General features: G+C 50.6%; 1 protein-coding gene across 1 annotated transcript in view; it reads right to left on the bottom strand.

Moving 5' to 3' along the window:
- GSG1L (GSG1 like) overlaps positions 1 to 22,239 on the bottom strand; it is an 80,920-nt gene that overhangs the window by 19,542 nt on the left and 39,139 nt on the right. The window contains exon 3 of the mRNA XM_028499423.2: positions 7,942 to 8,109. Coding sequence (XP_028355224.1) covers positions 7,942 to 8,109 — 168 coding nt within the window. The remainder of the gene's footprint in view (positions 1 to 7,941; positions 8,110 to 22,239) is intronic.

Here is a 22,239-nt window from a genome sequence, read left to right as displayed (position 1 = left end):
CTTGGGCGTACCAGCGATATCAACTCACTATGAAAGTTTCCAAACACGTGTCTCAGTTCCTCGGTCCTTATATCATCATGGACGTTTGCAAATGGGCCCTGGTCCAGGGACCACACTTTGAGTAGCACTGAGGTGTAGAACCCTTCTTTATCCACTGGCCTCTACTGGCCATGTCCACCTCCTGACCCATAACCGGGCTGGCATCTGCTCTGTCCTCTAGCCCGACGTTTCCCAAACGTGCCGGTGCCCACAGATCACCCGAGGAGCTTTTAAAAATGCAGATTCTGGTTCAGTGGGTCTGGGGCAGTGGGTCTGGGGCAAGGCCTGCGTTCTAACAGGTTTCCAGGTGGGGTCGATGCTGTTGGGCCCCAGACCACATCTGAGGAACTAGGCGTTGGACCCTGGGCTCTGGGCACTTGTGAGGCTCCGCAAAGTGTCAGCCCAGTCACCCTCTATGTCCTGGGCTGTCACCCAGTGGGCCCAGGCCTCCAGTGCCCTCCCCACAGTCCCAGCTGCAAATGAGCTTCACCGAAGAGCCCGCAGTAGTGACGGTGGGAAGGAGGGCACCTCCCGCCTCCACTGGGCTGATATTTGGAGAAAACATGGAGGTCAGGGAGCAGCTGTCCTGCAAGTTCATTTCCAGTTCAAGGACCACTCTGTTCTTTTTGCTTTCCTTTTACACAGCATTGGTCATCGAGCTAATCTTGGGAGGGCCCTGAAATTTCCATGGCGCCATCTCTAATTTCTGGGCACCTCGCGAGAGGTGCGAGGCATCCCTGAGAAGTAATATTCAAGCAGCGAGAGTGGAAACAGACAGGTAAGAGGGAGCTGTGATCGAACACGTCTCAGAGGTTAAATGGCTAAGAAACAGTCACAGAGGACAAAGAACACATGATTTTTAAATGATGCACTGATGATGGAATGAAAGATGAAATTAAAAGAAAATTTGGCAAATAAATGACCACAGGTAGGAGATTAAGATTCTATAACATCCCAGCAGAAGTGCCATTCCAAGACGGCGGAAATAAATGGGTTTTTTAAAAGATTCTTTTTTTTTTTTCTCTTTTGCCATCTTGTGAGTAAGATCATCATGATACAGAACAGTTGGAAAATACAGGGAAGATAAATAGCCACAGTGCCAACGCCCTCCCCTGATCTTTGTGTGTGGTTGACAGTTCTACCTCCTGTTTCTCTATTTGGTTTTAAAAAGAGACCTCTAGATATTAGCGCCTTGAGATTATTTTGGGAACAGCATGGGCTAGTAATTATTACTCAGAAAAGCAATCACTAGCATTAGTGGAGCCCCTACCCCCACACCCCGTGCCCGCCTTCAACAGTTCCAAAGGCCCCTGACAACATGAAAACCTCTACACCTGACTTATCTCAAAAGTCAAAAGACCAGGTGAGCAGAGGTGAGCGCACCTGAGCAGCGTGCTGTTCAGCATGGCGGCAGCAGTGTGGGAAAGGTCATGCAGGCAAGACCAGTGGCAGCTCCTAGAGGCCAAAGGTCACCTTGGCCAACAGACTGACCGGTGACCTCCCCACAAGGCTCCTTCCTCTCTGCTCTCTGTCACCCTCTCCGTCCATCCCCTATTTGGGAATAAAGAAGGGAGTGGACCTGCATCCCTGCCCCGTGGAACTTGCACCCGTGGCCAGTGCTGAGAGAGGACGGGTGGGGGAATTCAGTCTAGTTCAGAATCGATGCTTGAGGACTTCCCTGGTGGCGCAGTGGTTAAGAATCCGCCTGCCAATGCAGGGGACATGGGTTCGAGCCCTGGTCCAGGAAGATCCCACATGCTGCAGAGCAACTAAGCCCGTGTGCCACAACTACTGAAGCCTGCGCAACTAGAGCCCATGGACCACAACAAGAGAAGCCACCGCAACGAGAAGCCCGCGCACCGCAACGAAGAGTAGCCCCCGCTCGCCGCAACTAGAGAAAGCCCGTGCGCAGCAACGAAGACCCAACACAACGAAAAGTAAATAAAATTGATTCTTAAAAAAAAAAAAAAAGAAAGAAAGAAAAGAAAAAAAAGAATCGATGCTTGAGGTAAGATCTGCAGGCCCAGAATCAACAAGGCAAAGAATGGGGGGCACCCCAGATAGAGAGGACAGCCATCCTGAGGCTGCATGGAAGCAGAGCGACTCTGTCTGGGGAACTTCCAGGGGAGGGGCAGCTGTGTGCAGGGGAAGGGGCCCGGGTCCACAGGGAGGCTCATAAGTTATGGCGGGGAGCTGGGCCTTTGTCCTGGGGCTGTGGGAAGGCACTGCTGTGTTTTAGCAGAAAGATGAGGGTAGAGGCACCCTGATCACATTAGCATAGTGAAGAGGCTTTGGCTGCCGGGGGAGAACAGGGGTGGGATTTACATCTCACCTCCACGTAGGAGTTGAGAGCTGCTGCCCTGGACGGGGATGACGGGAGTGAAGACAAAGAGAAGTGACCCACCCGTAGGGGAAAAGCACTGGATTTGGGGTGTCCTGACATGATGTGCAGATGTCTGCTTGCACAAGCAGGACCACCCTGGAGAGGGGCGTGGAAATAGGACCAGGTTTGGGGGAGACCATCCTGAGTGGGTACTGGCCGTGTTGATTTGTGATGCCTTTGTGGATCCAGAGTGGAAACACCAGGGAGGCGGCTGGATATGGGGTTGGGGGTCAGGAGGGGACTAAGAACTCAGGAGTCCTGGTGCGCATGTGGCCTCTGAGGCTGATGTCGAGGAAGGGCCTAGAACTGACCTTGGGAGCATCTCCATTTAACAGAACAAGGAGGAGGGGGTGGGAGGGGCTGCCTGGCGCCCAGAAGAGTGGCTGGTGGGAGCTGGGGGGAGGGTGTGTGCACATCATTTAGGCCTCTGGGAGCTGGTTCGGCGGAGTCAGGGGTGGAGGGCAGCTTGCAGGGGGTCGAGCCATGAAGGGAGGTGAGGAGGCGAAGACCAGCCCTTCCAAAGGTGTCCCTACCACAGACAGGAGAGAGAGCAGAGCCAGTGGGGAGTGGGGTCCTTACGGCCCTTTCTGCTCCAGTCATGGGGATGGGTAAAGAGGGGGTGGTCCTCCACTATGCCAGAACGATTTACGTCCAGGCCAACCGCCCCCAGGTTGGGGTGTGGCTTTTCTGCGTACGCCCAGAGCCCCGTGAGGCCTGGCGCCCAGGAAGGAGGCTTGGGGACGGTCCCCACGCCGCCTTCTCATCCCAGTAACACCCAGTCCGCTACTGCGCCAGCCCCCCGCCCCAAATGCTGTGGGAGGACGAGAGAGATGAGACAGCCAGGCCGAACTCCCACCCATACCCTACTCTCAAATCACACCAAACCGCTTAGATTTTTCCTAACTACCCTTGTGTGTTGCCTGTCCTGGCCTTTGCTCGCGCCGTTGCCTGTGTGCCTGGGAACACCTTCTCCCACCCACTGCCCGTCTGGCCATGCGCGCTGCGCGTACCTTTAAAAACCTGGCTTGAGGGTCTCGTCTGTGAAGGCTTCTCTAGCCTCTGCCTTCCCCGGGGTGCCCAGCCCTCCACCTGGAATGACCTCCAGGAGACCCCATCGCGGCCCCCGGGGTGATTTGCTGCGCTCCCTAGACCAGAGCCGGGGGGCCGGCAGGTGATGGAGGAGGCTGGAAGGCTCTGAGGTTACTGACTCACCCGGGGACTCACAACTAATAAACTGCAGCGCTCATTCCAGCCCTGGTCTATTTCCTCGTGGCTTCCACAGGGTTAAGTGAGAGTGTACAGGTAAGGCCCTCGAACAGGGCTTGCAACAGGGGGGACTGCACCACTATAATGAACAATATAATTACTACGGAGAGTTAATAACTTGTTGAGCATCTGTGGCTCTAGGTGTCAGGGACAGAGCGGAAGCCAAGAAAGCTCACTGCTCTGGCGTGGAGGCAGATAAAGTGCATGCACAAGTTCAGAGACTGGGACGTGCGCCTCATGCCTTGGAGAAAGGGCATGTGACGGGTGATCTGACCCTGCGGAGGGCAGCGGCGCTCCTCCCTGGAGGCCCGGCCCTCTGCTCCCACCCACACACAGCGGCTTCCCCGGCAGCGGGATGCTGGCTCAGTTGAATTCCCCCTGGAGTCCAATCCAACAGGCTCTCATTTCCTTCCCCGCGTTGTTAAATGAGATCTGAACATCAAGCATTCAAGAAAGCCCCGATGTGCAGATATTTACCTTTCGTCCTGCAGCTTTCGACCCTCCCCTGGGAGGCCCGATTAAGACGCCCTCCTTGGGGACGACAGGCAGGGTGAGGCTGGGAGGGTTTAATGCCAGACGTTTCTCAGAGCTGGGACAGGCAAGGCTGGTCAGAGTAAGCAGGCTCGCCCTCCCCCACAAGCCCAACATACGGGGGCACACTGGCCCCTACACATGCATACACGCACACACACACACACACACACACACACACACACACACACACACATACCTTTCTTCCACACATCACTACATTTCACAACCTCTGAAAACGGTTCGGAATCTGCCCGATCACTCTTCAGACTCACAACTGGCTCCTGCAGAGAAAAATCCAGCAAGACAGGGATGGGGTGCAGTGGGGTGGGCAGCAGTACAGGCTCTCCTGCTCCATCACCCTCCACAGGGCACCGTCTTGTCCTCAGTCAGGGGTGGCTCTCCCGCTGATAGGAATGGCAAGGGCGGGGGCGGGGGGCGCCTGGGAAAACGTGCACCCTCTCCAAGGGCACGTCTTATCCCACACCGCTCTTCCGTATTCACAGCCCACCTCGCACCTCACCCACCTGTTTGCTGTGGTTATTAACGTGCTTACTAGATGCCCAATATCCACAACACTGTCTTCACCTCCACCCTAAGCTAGTCATTCCCAAGCTTTGTACTTTGTACCCGTCGCAGAAGGGACACGTGAAATGCCCTCCATGTGCCACGCACTGTGCTTACCACATGACCTGGGTCCAATTTGAGCCTTCCCAAGATGACGAGAGCTCTGGGTTCTCCTACTGTAGGTCAGCGGAAATCGACCCAGAGAGGCTCAGTGACTTGCCCCAAGTCACATAGCAGTGAGGCGACAGAACTGGAAAATTCAGGTCAGGGGGGCCCTCAAACCCCTATGCTCTCCACAGCATGCCCTGTTCCCCAAGGAGTAAGAAACGTGGGCAGGGGGGCTCAAGGATCTCTTCCCTCACGTCGCTGGCTATGGTTTCGGGGACTCTGGCCACTGCAGGAGTTCAGCCCTGCTGCTGGGTCCCCACAGCCCTGTGTAGACATCTGTCTGTGTGCTCTGAGCTCTTTGCAGAGAAGGCACCCAAAAAAAAGAAAAAAAATGAACAGCCCGGCTAAGCTGAAATGTTCTCCTTGGAGAGGAAGGGAAATAAAATTTGATGAACCTCTGCGTAATGTTCAAGTTATGAACGTGTAAAGTGATATTCTGCACATATGCTGGGAAGCATTTATCTTCTCCCACGTCGTTGGGGCCTGAGCTGTGCAGGACCAGTGAGCAGGAGCTTCTTGCTGATGAGGTACAAAGAGGTCCTGTCTTCTGCCTCAGAAAAACGAGGGTGCCCATGGATGCTCCGGGCTCTCCCACAGCCCAGGTGACAGAGGATGCGGTGTTAATGGAGCAGCTTTAGACACCAGGCTGCTCATGTAGCTGCTGTAAACATTTCCTGAGCACCTACTGTGGGTCCCGTGCTCTGCCAGTCATCACCATCTTCCTAGTGGACGTGCTCTGTCCACAGCTGTGGGCAAGGCGGGCCTGTGTGCCAGGCTGGCCTGACCTCCCTGACCACACCTGACAGGCCCAGGACTGGACAACTGACCTGGGACTTTGATGAAGGGGCGCTGGGATGCTGAACCTGCCCAGTGATGGTGGGGCTTGAGCTGAAAGTGGACGAGGCAGTCAGGGCTGAGGTCTCCAGAGAGAAGTATTCAGCCAATCACACACATACACGCACACACACACACACCCCAAACTAACCCAAAAAATGTTAAATGAGCACCTATTAGGTGCCTGGCCCAGTCCTCGGTGCTCAGAATACAGTGGGGAAGAAGTCAGCAGAGCCCTTCCATCATGGAGCTCACGGTCTACAAACTATCAAACAGATAAACAAATAAAATAATGTCAGGTTGTGTAGGTGCTATGAAAAAACAGCAATGATAAAGAGTGACTAGGACAGGGTGTATGGGGGTGTACAAATTTAGATGAAGTGATTAAGGAAGGCTTCACTGAATAGGTGACATCTGAGCCAAGACCTGAGTGTGCCAGCCAGGTGAGGATTCCAGGCAGGGGGCACAGCAGGTGCAAAGGCCCTGAGGTGAGGATGAGCTTGTAGTGTTCAAGAGAGAGAAAGGAGGCTCATGGGGCAAGGGAGAGATGATGGGGTCTGTAGCAGTCAGAGGGAGGTTCCGGTGTGGCCCCCACCATCCCGCACCGTGCAACTTCTTGGCTTAAACCCTTCCACGTGCCCCACGGAGAGTCCAGCTCCTCAACGCTGCCCAGCTCCACAGTCTTCTTCCCCCTTTTCCTCCTCAGACTGTCATCAGTCCTGAGAACCTTTCAGTTCCCTGTCACCAAAAGGCAATATGGCATGTCCAATCAGCTCCCCAAAAGCAGGCTGTGATAAAGATTTGGGTACAGGTAGTTTATTTAGGAGTTGGTCCCAGGAAATATGATAACCATTTGCTTGTCCTTCCACTCATCCATCATCCATCCACCCATCCATCCACCCATCCATCCATCCACCCATCCATCCACCCATCCAACCATCCACCCATCCATCCATCCATCCATCCATCCATCCATCCAGCATCCATTCATCCATCATCCATCCATCCATCCATCCAGCTCCATCCATCCATCCATCCATCCAGCATCCATTCATCCATCATCCATCCATCCATCCATCATCCATCCATCCATCCAGCATCCATTCATCCATCATCCATCCATCCATCCATCCATCCATCCATCCATCCATCCAGCATCCATTCATCCATCATCCATCCAGCATCCATTCATCCATCATCCATCCATCCATCCATCCATCATCCATCCATCCATCCATCCAGCATCCATTCATCCATCATCCATCATCCATCCATTCATCCATCATCCATCCATCCGTCAATTCATCCATATACCCACCCACCCAACCATACATACATCTGTCCATCCACTCAACCATCCATCCATCCATCCACCCACCCAACCATCCATCCATCCATACATCCACCCACTATTTATCGTCATCTTCTCTATTCCCAGCTGGACTTTAAGGACTCAGGTGATCAGATGTGGTCCCTGACCTTGAGGGGCCCTCCTCCTCTAGCAACCGTCACCGATCCCACTGCTGAGTCTTTTTTTTCACTCAGTGCTGTGACAGAGCCCAAGAAGGAAACCTTGGTTCTGCCTCTCTGTGACCCTATCTTTTTTTTTTTTTTTGCGGTACATGGGTTTTTTTTTTTTTTTTGCGGTACGCGGGCCTCTCACTGTTGTGGCCTCTCCCGTTGCGGAGCACAGACTCCGGACGCGCAGGCTCAGTGGTCATGGCTCACGGGCCCAGCCGCTCCGCGGCACGTGGGATCCTCCCGGACCGGGCCACGAACACGTGTCCCCTGCATCGGCAGGCGAACTCTCATCCACTGCGCCACCAGGGAAGCCCTGTGACCCTATCTTGGTTCTAAGAAGCATGGGGCCCAAGGGCAAACACTCAAACTTGATTCCCTTCTTGGTTTCTCAGGCTCTGTTCACATAAGCCCAAGGCAACCTCATGCCCCATAAAACATTAAAATGTCCCCGAAATTCCAACATAGTGGGGTCCAAACTCTGCCTCACCCAGCCTGCCCTTTCCGACCCGCAACCCCCCAGAACATTTCTGTCAGATCACTCCAGTTTTCGACTGGCGCCCTGTGGCCACTGAGGCCGGGCCTCGGGCTTCTGATTCCCAGCGGTGGCCAGAGGTGACCCCATGTGCACTGACCTCTCCCGGAAGTACTTGATGGCCTCAGGGTCTATGAAGGTCGGCTCCTCCCGGTAGCCCTGCTCAAAGACCTTGCGCTTGTGCCGGAACTCAATGACCGTCTTGGTGTAGGAGTTGAGCGTGGTGACAGAGGCTGCCATGCAGCAGGTAAAGGAGCCCCACGCCAGGCTGCCAAGAGACGAGGAGAGAGGTGCCACGGTAAGGGTGGGCAGGGGACAGAAAACCACACCCACCAGACACCCAGACCTGAGCATGTGCGGCCGCAGAGTGGAGTAAGACTTGATCCCTGCCCGACCCGTGGGCTGGCCTGGGAGACAGCATTATCTGTACATTGTGATGCAGACACCACAGAGTTCATTACTGGGAGGCAAGAAGAGAGCGAGTCATTCCATCCACAGGTTGGCATCAGGGAAAGTGACCAGAATACAACAACACTTGCAGTCGGTCTTGGAGGATGAGTGAGCGTTTACTGGAGGGAACAGCATTCCAGGAGGAGGGAAGAGCATGTGTAAAGGCGTGGAGACAGGAGGCAGTAGGAAGCACTCCACAAACTGTAGGAGGTTTGGGGTGCCGAGTGAGGGGGTGTGAGGAAGTTAGTTGGAGTTGATGATGGAAAAGTAGAGGGGGGTCAGATGCCCTAGTAGCTGATTTTCCATGAGAGTTAAATCACCCTTGTTCACAAGTGACCTTGGCAAAGGTGTTTCGCCTCTCTGCCTCATAGAGTACCATGTCACAGGCCTGTTGCAAAGATGAAAGGAAACGACCCATTAAAAATATCTTAGAACAGCGCCTGGAAATAGTAGGCACTCAAGAAAGGTTTGCCCTCGTTACTGCCATCACTATTATCAACATCCTTATTACCCACTTCTTTTTTTTTTTTTTTTAAATTGGGGTATAGTTGCTTTACAATGTTGTGTTAGTTTCTGATGTACAGCGAAGTGAAATCGGCTATATGTACACATATATCCCCTCTTTTTTGGCTTTCCTTCCCATTTAGGTCCCCACAGAGCACTGAGTAGAGTTCCCTGGGCTACACAGCAGGTTCTCATTAGTTATCTATTTTATATATATATTAGTGTATATATGTCAGTCCCAATCTCCCAATCTAGCTGACTTGGTTTCCAAGCTCTTTCTCTGTTAGATTAAGGCTCTCTGCTCATACTTCCTCCAGGCACAGCTGGGGACCCCTGGCTGCGCTCACCTGGGGACTCCTGGCTGCGCTCACCTGATGTGGATGTCAACCAGAGCTGGAGAATCTGTCCTGTCCACATCTGGAGAGAAGGGGAGGGGGGTGTGGAGCTAGGAGAGTCAGCTGGCCAGGATGCTGGTCTTCTCTGCTCCAGCGCCCACTCTAGAAATGGCCTCCTGCCTGCTTCCTCTGATCAAGACCGTGCAGTAACATGTAGAACCAGAAGTGGGGTACCCGCCTTGCTCCAGTTGCACCCAGTCTGGTTCCCAGGTACCTGTTGCCCAGTCTCTGTCTTGATAACTGGTTTCCTACACATCAAGGGCTCAGTTTTGTTGCTGTCAACGCTGCACTGTCTCAGGGCCTCCAGCCTCCCCTTCCACCAGCCACCCATTGGGTCTCTCAACATCGCCGTCCCTGCATTCCTCAAGGCCAGTGCAGCCCCCCTCCCATACCCACTGCTCTTCTCCGTGTCAGCCTCAGAGCACCCAGAAGGAAAAGCAAGGGGAAATCTGAGGATTCCACCTTTCTCCCAGGGATCCCCATTCATCATCTATCCCTTATCGCAAAACCCTTTAGGAGATTCCCCTGTTTTTTCATAAGAAACTAATTTACGTTCTCTAGAAACTCTGAGTATCTATAATAGACAGCTGCAGGGTGTCAGTCTGGCCCCTCTAAGAACTGCCCTGTCCATCAAAGGGCCTAGTAGGTGACCCCACCCTACTGTGCACAGATGATTGGAGGAGGGTCGAACATCTGGCCAAAGCTGGTCCAGTCAGATACATTGTTCTCTCTTCTGAACAATGAAACTGAAGAGTCTAGCTCAATCTGGGATGTCTGTTTGAACTAGAGTGATGGAAAGTCAGAACATGAGGATAGAAAATGAAGAAGCAGGCTTTTTCTGGGATTCCATGAGTACATGTCTGTTGGTTTGGCCTGACCAGCACCCGTTCTGTAAAGTGACCACTACTCCCCTCCTCTTGGGCCGTGTGGTTCCTGTGGGGTTGGCCTCACCCCCAAACTTTAGGGGTGTGCACATGACCTAGGCCTGGCCAATGAGAGTGTCACTTCCATCTGGCCACAGTTATTGGTTCAGGGATGGACATGTGACACCCTAATTAGGCTATCGAGACTCACTCCCAGGACTTTTGCTGAAGCTATTGGGAAACAGGGCTCATCTTTTTTTCTGGGGTGCCAAGCTGGTGGGATTTGAGCCAGGAGCTGCTGGAGCCCATTTGGTCACCGCCCCCGCACCCTGAGAATGAAGCTGACTCAAAAGGAAGCAAAGCCATAAAAAGGAGCTAGATCCCTGAGTTGAAGCCATTACTCCTGGACTTTCAATTATAGGAGCCCAAATTCCTTTCTTGGATTTTTTTGCCCCCTCAAGCGAGTTTGAATTGGGTTTCTTTCATTGGCAACAAAAGTTCTTATACAATTACTTTCTATAAATTCCCTTCTTTTGCATAAGTTCCTTTTGAAGTGATTTTCTAGTCTTTACAACCAGGGATCTTTACTCTGAACAGGTCTAACTCTCAACTCTGATGACCCAACCAAGATGAAGCATCACATGCTATCACATACCCCTGTTTAATTTCACCACAGTCCTCATAACACCCTGTACTTCTCTGGTGTCTTTTTATCTATTTTTTTTTATTCTTTGTTTTTAAATTAAACAGTTTATTTTGAGATCATTACAGATTCACATGCAGTTGTAGGAAGTGATTCAGAGAGAACCCTGTGTACTCTTTACCCAGTTTCCCCCAATGGTAACATCTTGCAAATATAGTAACAACCGGGATATTGACACTGATACCGTCAAGATACAAAACATTTCCATCCATCACCACAGTGATCCCTCCTGTTGCCATTTTATAGGCATACCCACATGGCTCCCAATCTCTGGCAACCACTCATCAGTTCTTCATTCCTATAATCTTGTCATTTCAAGAATGCTGTATTAATGGGATCACCCAGTATGTTTGGGGTTGGCTTGTTTTTTTTGTTTTTTGGTCTTTTTTGGCGGTACGCGGGCCTCTCACTGTTGTGGCCTCTCCCGTTGCGGAGCACAGGCTCCGGACGCGCAGGCTCAGCGGCCATGGCTCACGGGCCCGGCCACTCCACGGTATGTGGGATCTTCCTGGACTGGGGCACGAACCCCTATCTCCTGCATCTGCAGGCGGACTCCCAACCACTGCACCACCAGGGAAGCCCTGGGGTTGGCTTTTTTTGCTCAGCATAGTTCTCTGGAGATTCATCCAAGTTGTGTGTATCAAGCATTTGTTCCTTTATATTGCTGAGTCGGATTCCTAGAACAATGTATGAGTTGCTCCACACCCTCACCAGCTTTGGGCATTGTCACTATTTATTAATTTTAGCTATTCTGAGAGACATGTAGAAATATCTCACTGTGGCTTTCATTTGCATTTCCCTAATGGCTAATGGTGTTGAACATCTTTTCATTTGCTTATTTGCCATCCGTGTATTCTCTTTGGTAAAATGGCTGTTCACGTTTTTTGCCCACTTTCTTTTTTTTTATAAATTTATTTATTTGTTTTTGGTTGCATTGGGTCTTAGGTGCTGTGCACAGGCTTTCTCCAGTTGCAGCAAGCAGGGGCTACTCTTCATTGCAGTGCGTGGGCTTCTTATCGTGGTGGATTCTCTTGTTGCGGAGCATGGGCTCTAGATGCGTGGGCTTTTAGTAGTTGTGGCTTGCAGGCTCAGTTGTGGCGCGCAGGCCCAGCCGCTCCGCGGCATGTGGGATCCTCCCGGACCAGGGCTCAAACCCGCATCCTCTGCATTGGCAGGCGGACTCCCAACCACTGTGCCACCAGGGAAGTCCTGCCCACTTTCTAATTGAATTGTTTTGCTATTGTTATTATTTACTGTTGAGTTTTGAGAGTTTTTATATATCCTAGATATTAGTTCTTTGTCAAATATGTGGTTTCCAATAGCTTCTATCAGTCTGTAGCTTATCTTTTCAACCTCTTAACAAGGTTTTTCGCACAGCAGAAGTGTTTAATTTTTTTAAAATTAATTAATTAATTAAATTTTTGGCTGTGTTGGGTCTTCGTTGCTGCGTGCGGGCTTTCTCTAGTTGTGGTGAGCGGGGGCTACTCTTCGTTGCAGTGCGTGGACTTCTCATCGCGGTGGCTTCTCTTGTTTTGGAGCACGGGCTCCACGGCGTGCCGGCTTCAGCAGTTGCAGCACATGGGCTCAGTAGTTGTGGCTTGCGGGCTCTAGAGCGCAGGCTCAGTCGTTGTGGCGCACGGGCTTAGCTGCTCCGCGGCATATGGGATCTTCCCAGATCAGGGCTCGAACCCATGTCCCTGCATTGGCAGGCGGATTCTTAACCACTGCGCTACCAGGGAAGTCCCAGAAGTGTTTAATTTTGATGAAATCCATTTTATCAATTTTTCCTTTGATGCTTTTGATGTCAAGTCTAAGAACTCTTTGCCAGGTCTAAATCCCAAAGATTTTCTCCTAATTTTTTTCTAAAAATTTTATAGTTTTACATTTTGTATCGAGGACAATGATCCATTTAGAGTTACTTTTTATATAAAGTAAGGAGTTTAGATCAAGATTGGGTTTTGTTTGTTCGTTTGTTTGTCACCATTTGTTGAAAAAGTTATTCCCTGTTCCACTGAATGGATTTATACCTCTGTCAAAAATCAGTTGGGCATATTTGTGTGGGTCTATTTCTGGGTTCTTTGCTCTGTTCCATTGATCTGTAGGCCTATCGTTCCACCAATACTACACAGTCTGGATTACTGTAGCTATATAGTAAGTCTTGAAACTGGGTAGCCTGATCCATCCCACTTTATTCTTCTTTCTCAAAATTGTTTTAGCTATTCTAGTTCCTTTACCTTTCCTAATAAGTTTTAGAATAATCTGGTCTAAACCTACAAGAAATGTTGCTGAGATTTTAATGGGAATTGCATTAAACCTCTATACCAACTTGAGGAGAATCAACATCTTTACCATGAACATGGTATATCTCTCCATTTATTTAGATCTTCTTTTATTTCTTTCATTAGCATTTCGTGGTTTTCAACAAGCAAGTCAAGTAGGTGTTTTGTTAGATTTATGACTATTTCACTTTTTGAAGTGTACATGGTATTGTATTTTTTAGTTTTGTTGCCCAACTGTTTTTTCTAGCTTATAGAAATATAATTGATTTTTTTTGTATTTTTATTTTGTATCCTGAAACCAAACTGAACTCATTTATTAGGTCTAGGCATTTTGGAGGGGGTAGATTTCTTAGATTTTTCTACAGAGACAATCATGTCATCTGCAAATAGGTGTAGCTTATTTCTTCCTTTCCAATCTCTATGCCTTTTATTTACTTTTCATGCCTTACTGCACTAGTAAGAACTTCCAGCACTATGTTGAGTAAGAGTGGTTTTCCCAGTCTTAGGGAGAAAGCATTCAATCTTTCACCATTAAGTATAATGTTAGCTGTAGGTGTTTGTAGATACTCTTTACCAAGTTGAGGACGTTCCTCTCTATTCCTAGCTTTCTGCAAGTTTTTTTTAAAAATCACAAATGGGGTTTCCCTGGTGGCGCAGTGCTTGAGAGTCTGCCTGCCGATGCAGGGGACACGGGTTTGTGCCCCAGTCCGGGAGGATACCATATGCCGCGGCGCGGCTGGGCCTGTGAGCCATTGCCGCTGAGCCTGCGCGTCCGGAGCCTGTGCTCCCCAAAGGGAGAGGCCACAACAGTGAGAGGCCCGCATAACACACACACACACACAAAAAAAATCACAAATGGATGTTGAATTTTATCAAACTTTTTTCTGCATTGATTGATATGATTATGTGGTTTTCACTTTATGTCCCTTAATCTTCTGCCATCAATAATATAATTGCCTTAAATATTTCCTCTGAGTAATTTAGAACCACATCAGACCACGTTATAATTTTTGCTTCAATCATCATACATGATTCAGAAAACTCAAGAGGAAAAGTAAAAATGTTCTTTCTTCACTCCTAACATTCCAAGATGCCTTCTTTAATTTTTTTTTTTTTTCCTTGCATCGGCAGGCGGATTCTCAACCACTGAGCCACCAGGGAAGCCCCCAAGATGCCTTCTTTAATTTTTTTTTTTTTTTCCCTGTTTAGAGAACTCCTTTGGCCATTCTTTTAGGATAGGTCTGCTGACAACAAATTTTCTTAGTTTTCCGTCATCTGAGAATGTCTTAATCCCCCCTTTCCTAAAGGATATTTTTGCTAGAAATGGAATTCTGAATTCTTTTCTTTCAGGAGTTGAAATGTCATGTCACTTCCTTCTAGCCCCATGGTTTCTGATGCAAAATCCCCTGTTTAAATTGGTTTTCCCTACAGTTTAGGTATTGTTTCTCTCTTGCTGCTTTCAATTTTTTTTTCTTTGACTTTAGGTTTTTTTAAAATACAGATGTATCATAGTATGGATTTCTTTGGGTTTATCCTGTTTGGGTATCCACTCAGCTTGACTCTGTAGGTTTATGTCTTTTACAAAATTGGGGAATTTTTCAGCCATTATTTCTCCGAGTATTTTTTCAGCACCCTCTTTCCTCTCCCCTTCTGGCACTCCAATGTTAGATCTTTTCTTATAGTTCCAGAGGTCCTTGAGGCTCTGTTCATTTTTTTAAAGTCTATTTTCTCTCTGTTGTTCAGATCAGGTAACTTCTATCTTCAAGTTCACTGATTCTTTCCTCTGTCCTCTCCATTCTGCTGTTGAGCCCACTCACTGAAGTTTTTATTTCAGTTATTGTATTTTTCAGTTCTAAAATTTCCGCTTGTTTCTTTTTCATATTTTCTAGTTCTTTCCCAAGACTTATTTCTTTCCTGAGACTTTCTATTTTTTCATTTGTTTCAAGGGTGTTTGTAATTGCTTCTTGAAGCATTTTCATGATTGCTTTAGAATCTTTCTCAGATGATTCTAACACCTCTGTTATCTCAGTATTGGGATCTCCTCTTTTTACTTTCAAGTTGAGATCTTCCCAGGTCTCGATATGGTGAGTGATATTTAGTTGCAAACTTGACATTTGGGGTATTTTTTTAATGAGACTCTGGATCTTGTTTAAACCTTCTGCTTTAGCTGACTTCCTCTGACACTGTTCTGACACAGGAAGGGGGAACACTGCCTTGTTAATGCCAGGTAGGAGTAGAAGTCCAGGTTTCCCACTGGGCCACCACTGACATTCAAGATGGAAAGGTTCCTGCTTACTGTTGGGCAGGGGTGGGAGTTCTGACCCCCTTAGGCCTTTGCAGATACCACTCTGGTTGGGAGGGGCAGAAGTGCCTCATTACTCCTCCCCAATTTGCCTCCACTGACACCACAGGGAGGGGGATGACTTCATCACCACCGGGCAGTGGTGAAAATCCTGACTCTCCACTACTTCTCCTCTGACATCACTCCAGCAGGGATAGGGAGGGTTCTTACTGCCCACTGGGGGTGGGAGTCCAGGCTCTCCAGGTGACCTCCACTGACACTCAGGGGTGGGTAGGGCATATTACCGTCAAGCAGGGTGAAAGTCACAGCTCCCTACTCTGGTACCAGCTCGGCAGGACGTGGGCATGCAGTTGAGTGCCTCATCATAGCCTGATGACATGAGATCTAAACTTGGCATGAGTGGGGTAGAGCCACAGGGTGGTTTTGCTGTTGTTGTTGTTTTGGGTTTTTTTGGTTTCGGTTTTGGTTTTTTCCTGTGATGGGTGACTGGGTAGAGCAGTTATTGCTAAAAGTTTACTGTGTTGGTAGGCTGGCCCTTTTCTGGTTCTTTGACTAAAAAGCAGACTTTTAGAGGCGTTTTTGTAGGGGGGGCATGGGGGGGTGCCTTTTGGCATTTCTGAGTTGCTGATTTCTTCAGCTCCAAATCTGGGATGTAGGAGACAAAAAGTACTCACCAGTGTGTTATCCCTTGGGTCCTTAGCCAGCCTACTGTCTTCCCTCCACCTCTCAGAGGCTTATTATGTTTGTTTTATATATAATGTCCAGGATTTCAGTTGTACTTAGCAGGAGGGTAGGGAGAAGTGTGTCTGCTCCATCTTCCCAGCAGTGCAAGTCCTTATTATTTGTTTTCAGATTGTCTTCCCCCACACTCCAGAATGTCAGCTTTATGAAAACAGGAGCTTTATTTCGTTCACTGCTATATCCTTAGCACCTGAAACAGTGCCTGGCACATAGTAGGTGCTCAATGAATATTTGTAGAATGACTAGATACAGATAAAATAAAAACAGATGGAAAAAAAACTGTTCTGGTTTTGATGTGGGTGAGGGGTTCAGGGGTGCATCTGTGAGTCTTCAACTTCCCTGCTCCCCAAAACCCCAGGCCCTCAGGCCCCCACGCAGGGCACAGATTGAAAACTTCACGTCTGGAACGCCTGCTGGTGTTTGCAGCTTACGTGGCTGGACTGGTACAGTGAGGTACGTGGGTGGCTGGCCTGGTTTTTGGAGACAAGGACAGAGTGGACACTGTGACACAGATGGGGGAGGTGAAGGGGGGTGGCTGTCAACTAACTCCCTGTCTTATGGAAGCTATAGGGGTGGGTCAGGGGATGCTAGGGGACCAGATTCAGAGATGCATGGATGCCACCTTGAAATCCACCCCAGGCCCTGCTCGGTGGAAAGATTGTACCTGGTCACTGAGGGAGGCAGCCCCCGTCCACCTGCAGGCCAGATGGGCATAGAGTCACTGTGTGGGGCAGGACATGGTGCAGATGCTCCTAATGTAGGCCATCATCAGTGCCTGTGAACCGAAGGGGCCAGAAGGTGATGAGGGCAGGTTGTGGGGGCCCAGCTGGTCCATCCATGGCAGCAGGGCACCCTTGGGCACCACAGTGCTTTCTCCCTGCCCTGGTCTTAGAGAAAAGGAGGCCAGTGCCACCTGCCTAGGGCGGGGATGAGTAAAAGCAAGAGATTCCTGCTGACCACACAGCCTCTCGGTAACACCAGCAAACACCCTGCTCAGTGGTTCTTTGCGGCCAAGGCTCTTCCAGAACCCCCCTCCTCCCACTGCAAGGGATCAACTTGCTGAAATGCCAGCTCGGCCTTGCAGAGAGGGCAGGGCAGCCTGGGATCCCCAGAGAGGGAAAGGGCTAGCCTGCTGTTTCCACAGCGTCATGCAGACTGAAGAGGAGGGGAGGGGAAGAAAGGAGGACAGTGGTGAGGCCACCACATGACACACAGATGGGCCCCAGAAGCAAACAGAGAGGGACCACCCTCCTGGGACCTGGCCTAACTTGCTACTCTCGCTGCGTGACCTGGGACAAACTACTTCACCTCTCTGGGCATCCGGCTTTTATAAGCTACAACACCGTGATGTTCTACTACCCTCACTCTGTCACGTGAATGCTCAGGATTGGGGTTTCACCGTTTGTGCTAGGGTAGAAGGGCCCCTTTATCCACCCCTCTCCATTTTGATCAAATGCAAAGCGGAAGTAGAAAGTGACTAGCTTTCCATTCTCCCACCATCACCAGGAAAACTGACATGCTGACATTCCAACCGGGGTCACAAACTCCAATTCCTGCAGGGTCAGACAAATGACTAAGTGAGGAGATTGTAAGGTAAGGGGAGGCAATAGGGAGCAGTGGGGACTGGGGTAAAGTAGAGAGCAGGTGCCTCATCTAAAGGGGGCAGCCTCTACTCAGCTGAAGCTGCCTGCTGCCACGTGGCAATGCAAGCTAGACATAGACATATCTTCCAATTGTCAAGAGAAGCCTGAAACCTGGATTTTTATGTAAAGTTTCTACGAATTTGAATGATAGAAATAAATGCAAATTTTTTAAAAAAATAAACCACTGTGGCAGGTCAAACAGAATATCTACAGGCTGGGTTCAGCCCTGGGCTTCATGCAATTTGGAGCCTCTGAAGCTAATTGTGTGACTTGGGCCTTGGCCCTTTCTGAGCCTGTGTCCTCATCCCTCAAGTAGACATGGCAACCCCTCCAAGTGGGAGTCAATGGCAGGACCGGAAAGCTCAGGGCTTGTAAAGTGCTTCCCGCTGTGCCTGGTACAAAGTTAGGTGCTGACCAACCTTGGTCTCATCCACCCCTTCCCCACACCAAGCATCTGCCGTGTCCCCGCGCCCCCCACCCCCCAGGGTCTTGCCTTGGCACTGTCATAGGAGGACCTGGAGAGAGTTAAGACAAAGAGCTGAAAAAAAAGGAGCAGGCAGGAGAGCTGGAGGGACCGGGGTGCAGGGCTGGGATGGGGTTCCGCAGCTCAGTGGGGGCCCACGGAGGGGAGTCCGGGCGTGAGGGGAGGGTGCGGCCAGGGCTGGATCTCAAGGAAACACTAAAGTCCTGAAAACAAGCGTGAGCAGCAAGTCGGGGCAGACTGGGGAGAACGGAGCGCAAGGGGCTGCCTGCATGCCCACCGGATGTCATCCTCTTGGACATTTGGGTCACATGTCTCTCAAAAAGTGACAGTGGCATTACCAAAGGCCCAATGTCATTATCACCCTTTATAATCACTGCCACTTACACTTACTGTGTACACCCACTTTAAGAGCTGGGTGTCACATGGCCCTCACACTAATAACCCCATTAGACCCGCATTACTGTGATCCCTACTCTAGAGATGCAGAAGCTGAGACTCGGAGAGGATGGGTCGCTTGCCTTTAATAGCAAAACACATCGAGCACATTCTCTGTGCTAAGTGCCTCATGTGCGTTATTTCACACAGTCTCCAAAGATGTCCCCCCACCCCTGAGACACACCTCCTGGGGTTCATGCTTTGTGCAGCACCTTCTCCTTGACCCTGGCCCCACGACTTGCTCTTGACCATCAGAATGCAGCAGACGTGACACTGCGTGGCTTCTGAGGCAGGGTCATAAAATAAACTCGCAGCTTCCACTTGGACCTCTTGGGACACTCTCCAGGGGCCCAACCACCGTGCCTGAGAGCCAGTCTCGCTGACAGCCGAGCTCCCAGTATCCGCCAGCACCGACGGCCAGCACTGTGAGGGGCCCCCCTGGATGCCTAGCCCAGCGGGGCCCCAGGGGACTGGCCCCAGACAGCATCTGACTGAAGCATCGTGGAAGAGCCCAAAGCAGGACAGCCAGCTGAGTTGGGTCAACCCACTGAACCGTAAGAGATAATAACACTTTTTTATTTTAAGCCACTAAATTGCCTGATGACGTTTGATAAATCAACAGAGAACTAGAGCACCACTCACAAGAGCCCCATGACGTGGAAACTCAGGCTGGCCCCATTTTACAGCTGAGGATACTGAGGCGCAGGGAGGCTAAGTGACTTGGCCAGGCCCACAGTTGGTGAAGGTCAGGGTCAGGATCTGCTCCCAAGCTGCCTGATTCCCGAGGCCGCCCCTCAACCACGCCTTTATGCTGCTCACAGTGGCCGGCAGTGCCCGCAAGGGCGAGGTCTGAACCCAGGCTGGTGGACCCCTAACCATGCAACCTTCGCCTTCCCGTGCAGGTGTGGCTCTCGAAAGCTGCTCCCCAACATCCGTTGAGCTCCTCAGAAGCCCCAACCAACAAGCCCCTGCAGCCCGTTCTTCCTCTCCTGCTGGGCCAGGAGACAGAGGCTGGTGCTGTCTTGCCGTGGAGCTGGCCTCCTCCCTGGCAGGGGGTTGGGGGCAGAATTTTGACAAATGGCCGCACACATATTAAACAAGAGAGGTGACACTGCACAGCCCTGGCAAGGCCCCCAGATGCGAGGGATGAAGAATGGGGCTGATCCATCTGTGGGCCTCAGTGACAAGGAGAACTGGATCAGACCTCATAGGGGCCGCACACTGGGCACCGGCCTTAAATAAGTAAAATGGGAATTGGGTGCCCCTTGAGAGGATGGCCCGGTGGTGGTGGGGGGGCGCTAAGGAGCAGGGCAGGAGGCCTGGCTTTCAGGGGAAGAAAGGTTCCCGTGGGAGACCAGCAGCCTGGGATCCAGGCCAGGTGGAGAGCCAGGGGCTGCAGGAAAGACAGGCACGTGAGGGGAGGGGGTTCAGAATCCCGGGCAAGTGACCCAACCTTTCTGAGCCTCAGTGTCTACATATGCAGCAGGGGGTTATTGTGCGTGTTAAATTTCATGTCAATAACGGTAATATTAGAAGAACTAGTGTTCCCTGAGCATTTACATGTGCCATGTGCTAAACACACATGAACTGTCTTACTATTAGCCCATCCCCTCTGAGAGGCAGAATATAGAGGTTGAGAGCGTGGGCTCCAGAGCCAGACTGCCTGGGTTCAAACCCCAGCTCCGCTGCTCACAAGCTGGATGACCCTGGACAGGTTACTTAAGTTCTCTGTGCCTCAGTTTCCCCTCCATGAACCACCTACCTCATAGCGCTGTTGTGCTGTTGTGAGGTTTCCCCACGACTGTTCTACTTAAAGGGATCAGGGTCTGTGTTGATGGGTCAAGGTCCCTTTAGGGCACATGCCTTTAGCTTTAAGGGGGCGGAGCCAAGCCGAGAGTGGGAAGGGGCAGTAAAACAGCAGGAGTCCCCACTGGTCACAATCAAAGCCTTTCTTGCTCCATTCTGACCACCTTCCCCCCAAGATGCCCTCTCACTGGCAAGTCTTTGCACCTGCCATTCCCCTGCCCAACACGCTATCTTATTCCCTCCTCCACCAGCTTGCCTGACCAAATTCTCCCCCGAGGACCCTCCCCAGGGGAAGCTGGGTCACTGACCCTTTCTCTGTGCTTCCGTGGCTGTCTGTGACTACCCCCCCCACCCCGAGCCAACCACCCACATCATAGCATGGTTCAGAGTACGGCTTGTCCGTTGTCTTAGTCCCCTGTTACCACACTGTCTCAGCCACTGCTGTACCCCCAGCACCTAGGAGCCCCAGCACCAGCTGCCCCCAAATAAGTGCTCACTCGGTTAATATGTGTTAAATGACTGAGTGGATAAATGCTCCTAGGCACCAGAACCGGACCTGGATGCCCTGCGTAACAGACAACTGTGGTCACTGTCTTTTCCAGTGCACGTTCCTCCTTTTGAGAACACCTCGCTCCGCCCTTGCCCCACCCCCAGTTTTCCATTAGAGGACCTCTCCTCCATCTTCCTGTCCAAGAGTTTGGATGGGGCAACCCCACCCTCTGCACCACATGACTTAGGCCAGACAATTAGAGCAGCTGAGTCTCCTCAGGGTCTAAATCATTGGTTGCAGTATGGTCACATGACTCAAGCTAACCCAGTGAAAGTCATAACCAAGATTTTGTTGGGCGATATTGGAAAGAGGCCCCATCTCTCTGCTGGTATTGTTACATTTGTAACACGTAAGCCTAGAACTGGGCTTGGTGACCAAATTTGCTACCACCTGGGGAGAAGCTGCTTATGAATAAAGCCGCCACAAAGAGAATGGAGTCAGAAGTGGGGAGACAATGACTGAGTTCCTGATCAATCACCTGACCACCTGGATCCAGCTGTGCCTGAAGCAGACATTGTGGTAGCTCGCCCAGCATCCATTCCACCCACTTACCATTTGAGAGTTTTGGACTCATTCATGACTCTCCCCCAACCATGGTGACAATTCAGGAGAGAGAAAATGACTTAAGTTGGGCTCATCAGAGGGAAGCTTGGGACTTTAGTGAATGTTAGGGAAAGAGCTCTTTCTCTCCCTGTATGTGAAGGAAGAAGCACCAGATTCAAAGAAGCTTTCTCACCACTAGGAGGGAAGCCCACCCAGGAACAGAGTTAACATGGGGAGTGGGCAATGCTCAGATGACCACAGAGGAAGACAACTCAGCCCTGATGACATCAGAAACTCTGGATCAAACGTTCCCTGAAGTCCATGCCAAGCTGCACTTTCCATTTACAGGAACCAAGGTATTTCCTTATTGATTGGACTGAGGTGGGTGGGTTTTTCTGTTACAATCCATGCCCCCACCCCAGCTGAGCCAACTGGGTTTTTCAGTTCCATGAACTAATACACACCTCCTGTTTACTTAAGCCTGGGACTCTATCACTCACAAGCCAAAGAACCTTGACGGATTCTGCCTTTCTTTTGCACACCGTGCTCTGAGGTGCTGGCCCCTGCTCCCTGGGGTCAGAAACCCTTCACTAGGCTCTCGACAGCTTCCATCCCACCTTCCAGAGCAGCCTCTAAGGCAGAGGCTGACCAACTTTATCTGTAAAGGGCCAGACAGTAAATATTTTAGGCTTAGTGGGCC

The sequence above is a fragment of the Physeter macrocephalus genome, chromosome 14, assembly GCF_002837175.3.
Source record: "Physeter macrocephalus isolate SW-GA chromosome 14, ASM283717v5, whole genome shotgun sequence".
Taxonomy (NCBI): Eukaryota; Metazoa; Chordata; class Mammalia; order Artiodactyla; family Physeteridae; genus Physeter; species Physeter macrocephalus.
Note: the sequence above shows the minus strand (reverse complement) of the source record. Positions and strands in the feature narration are given on the sequence as shown.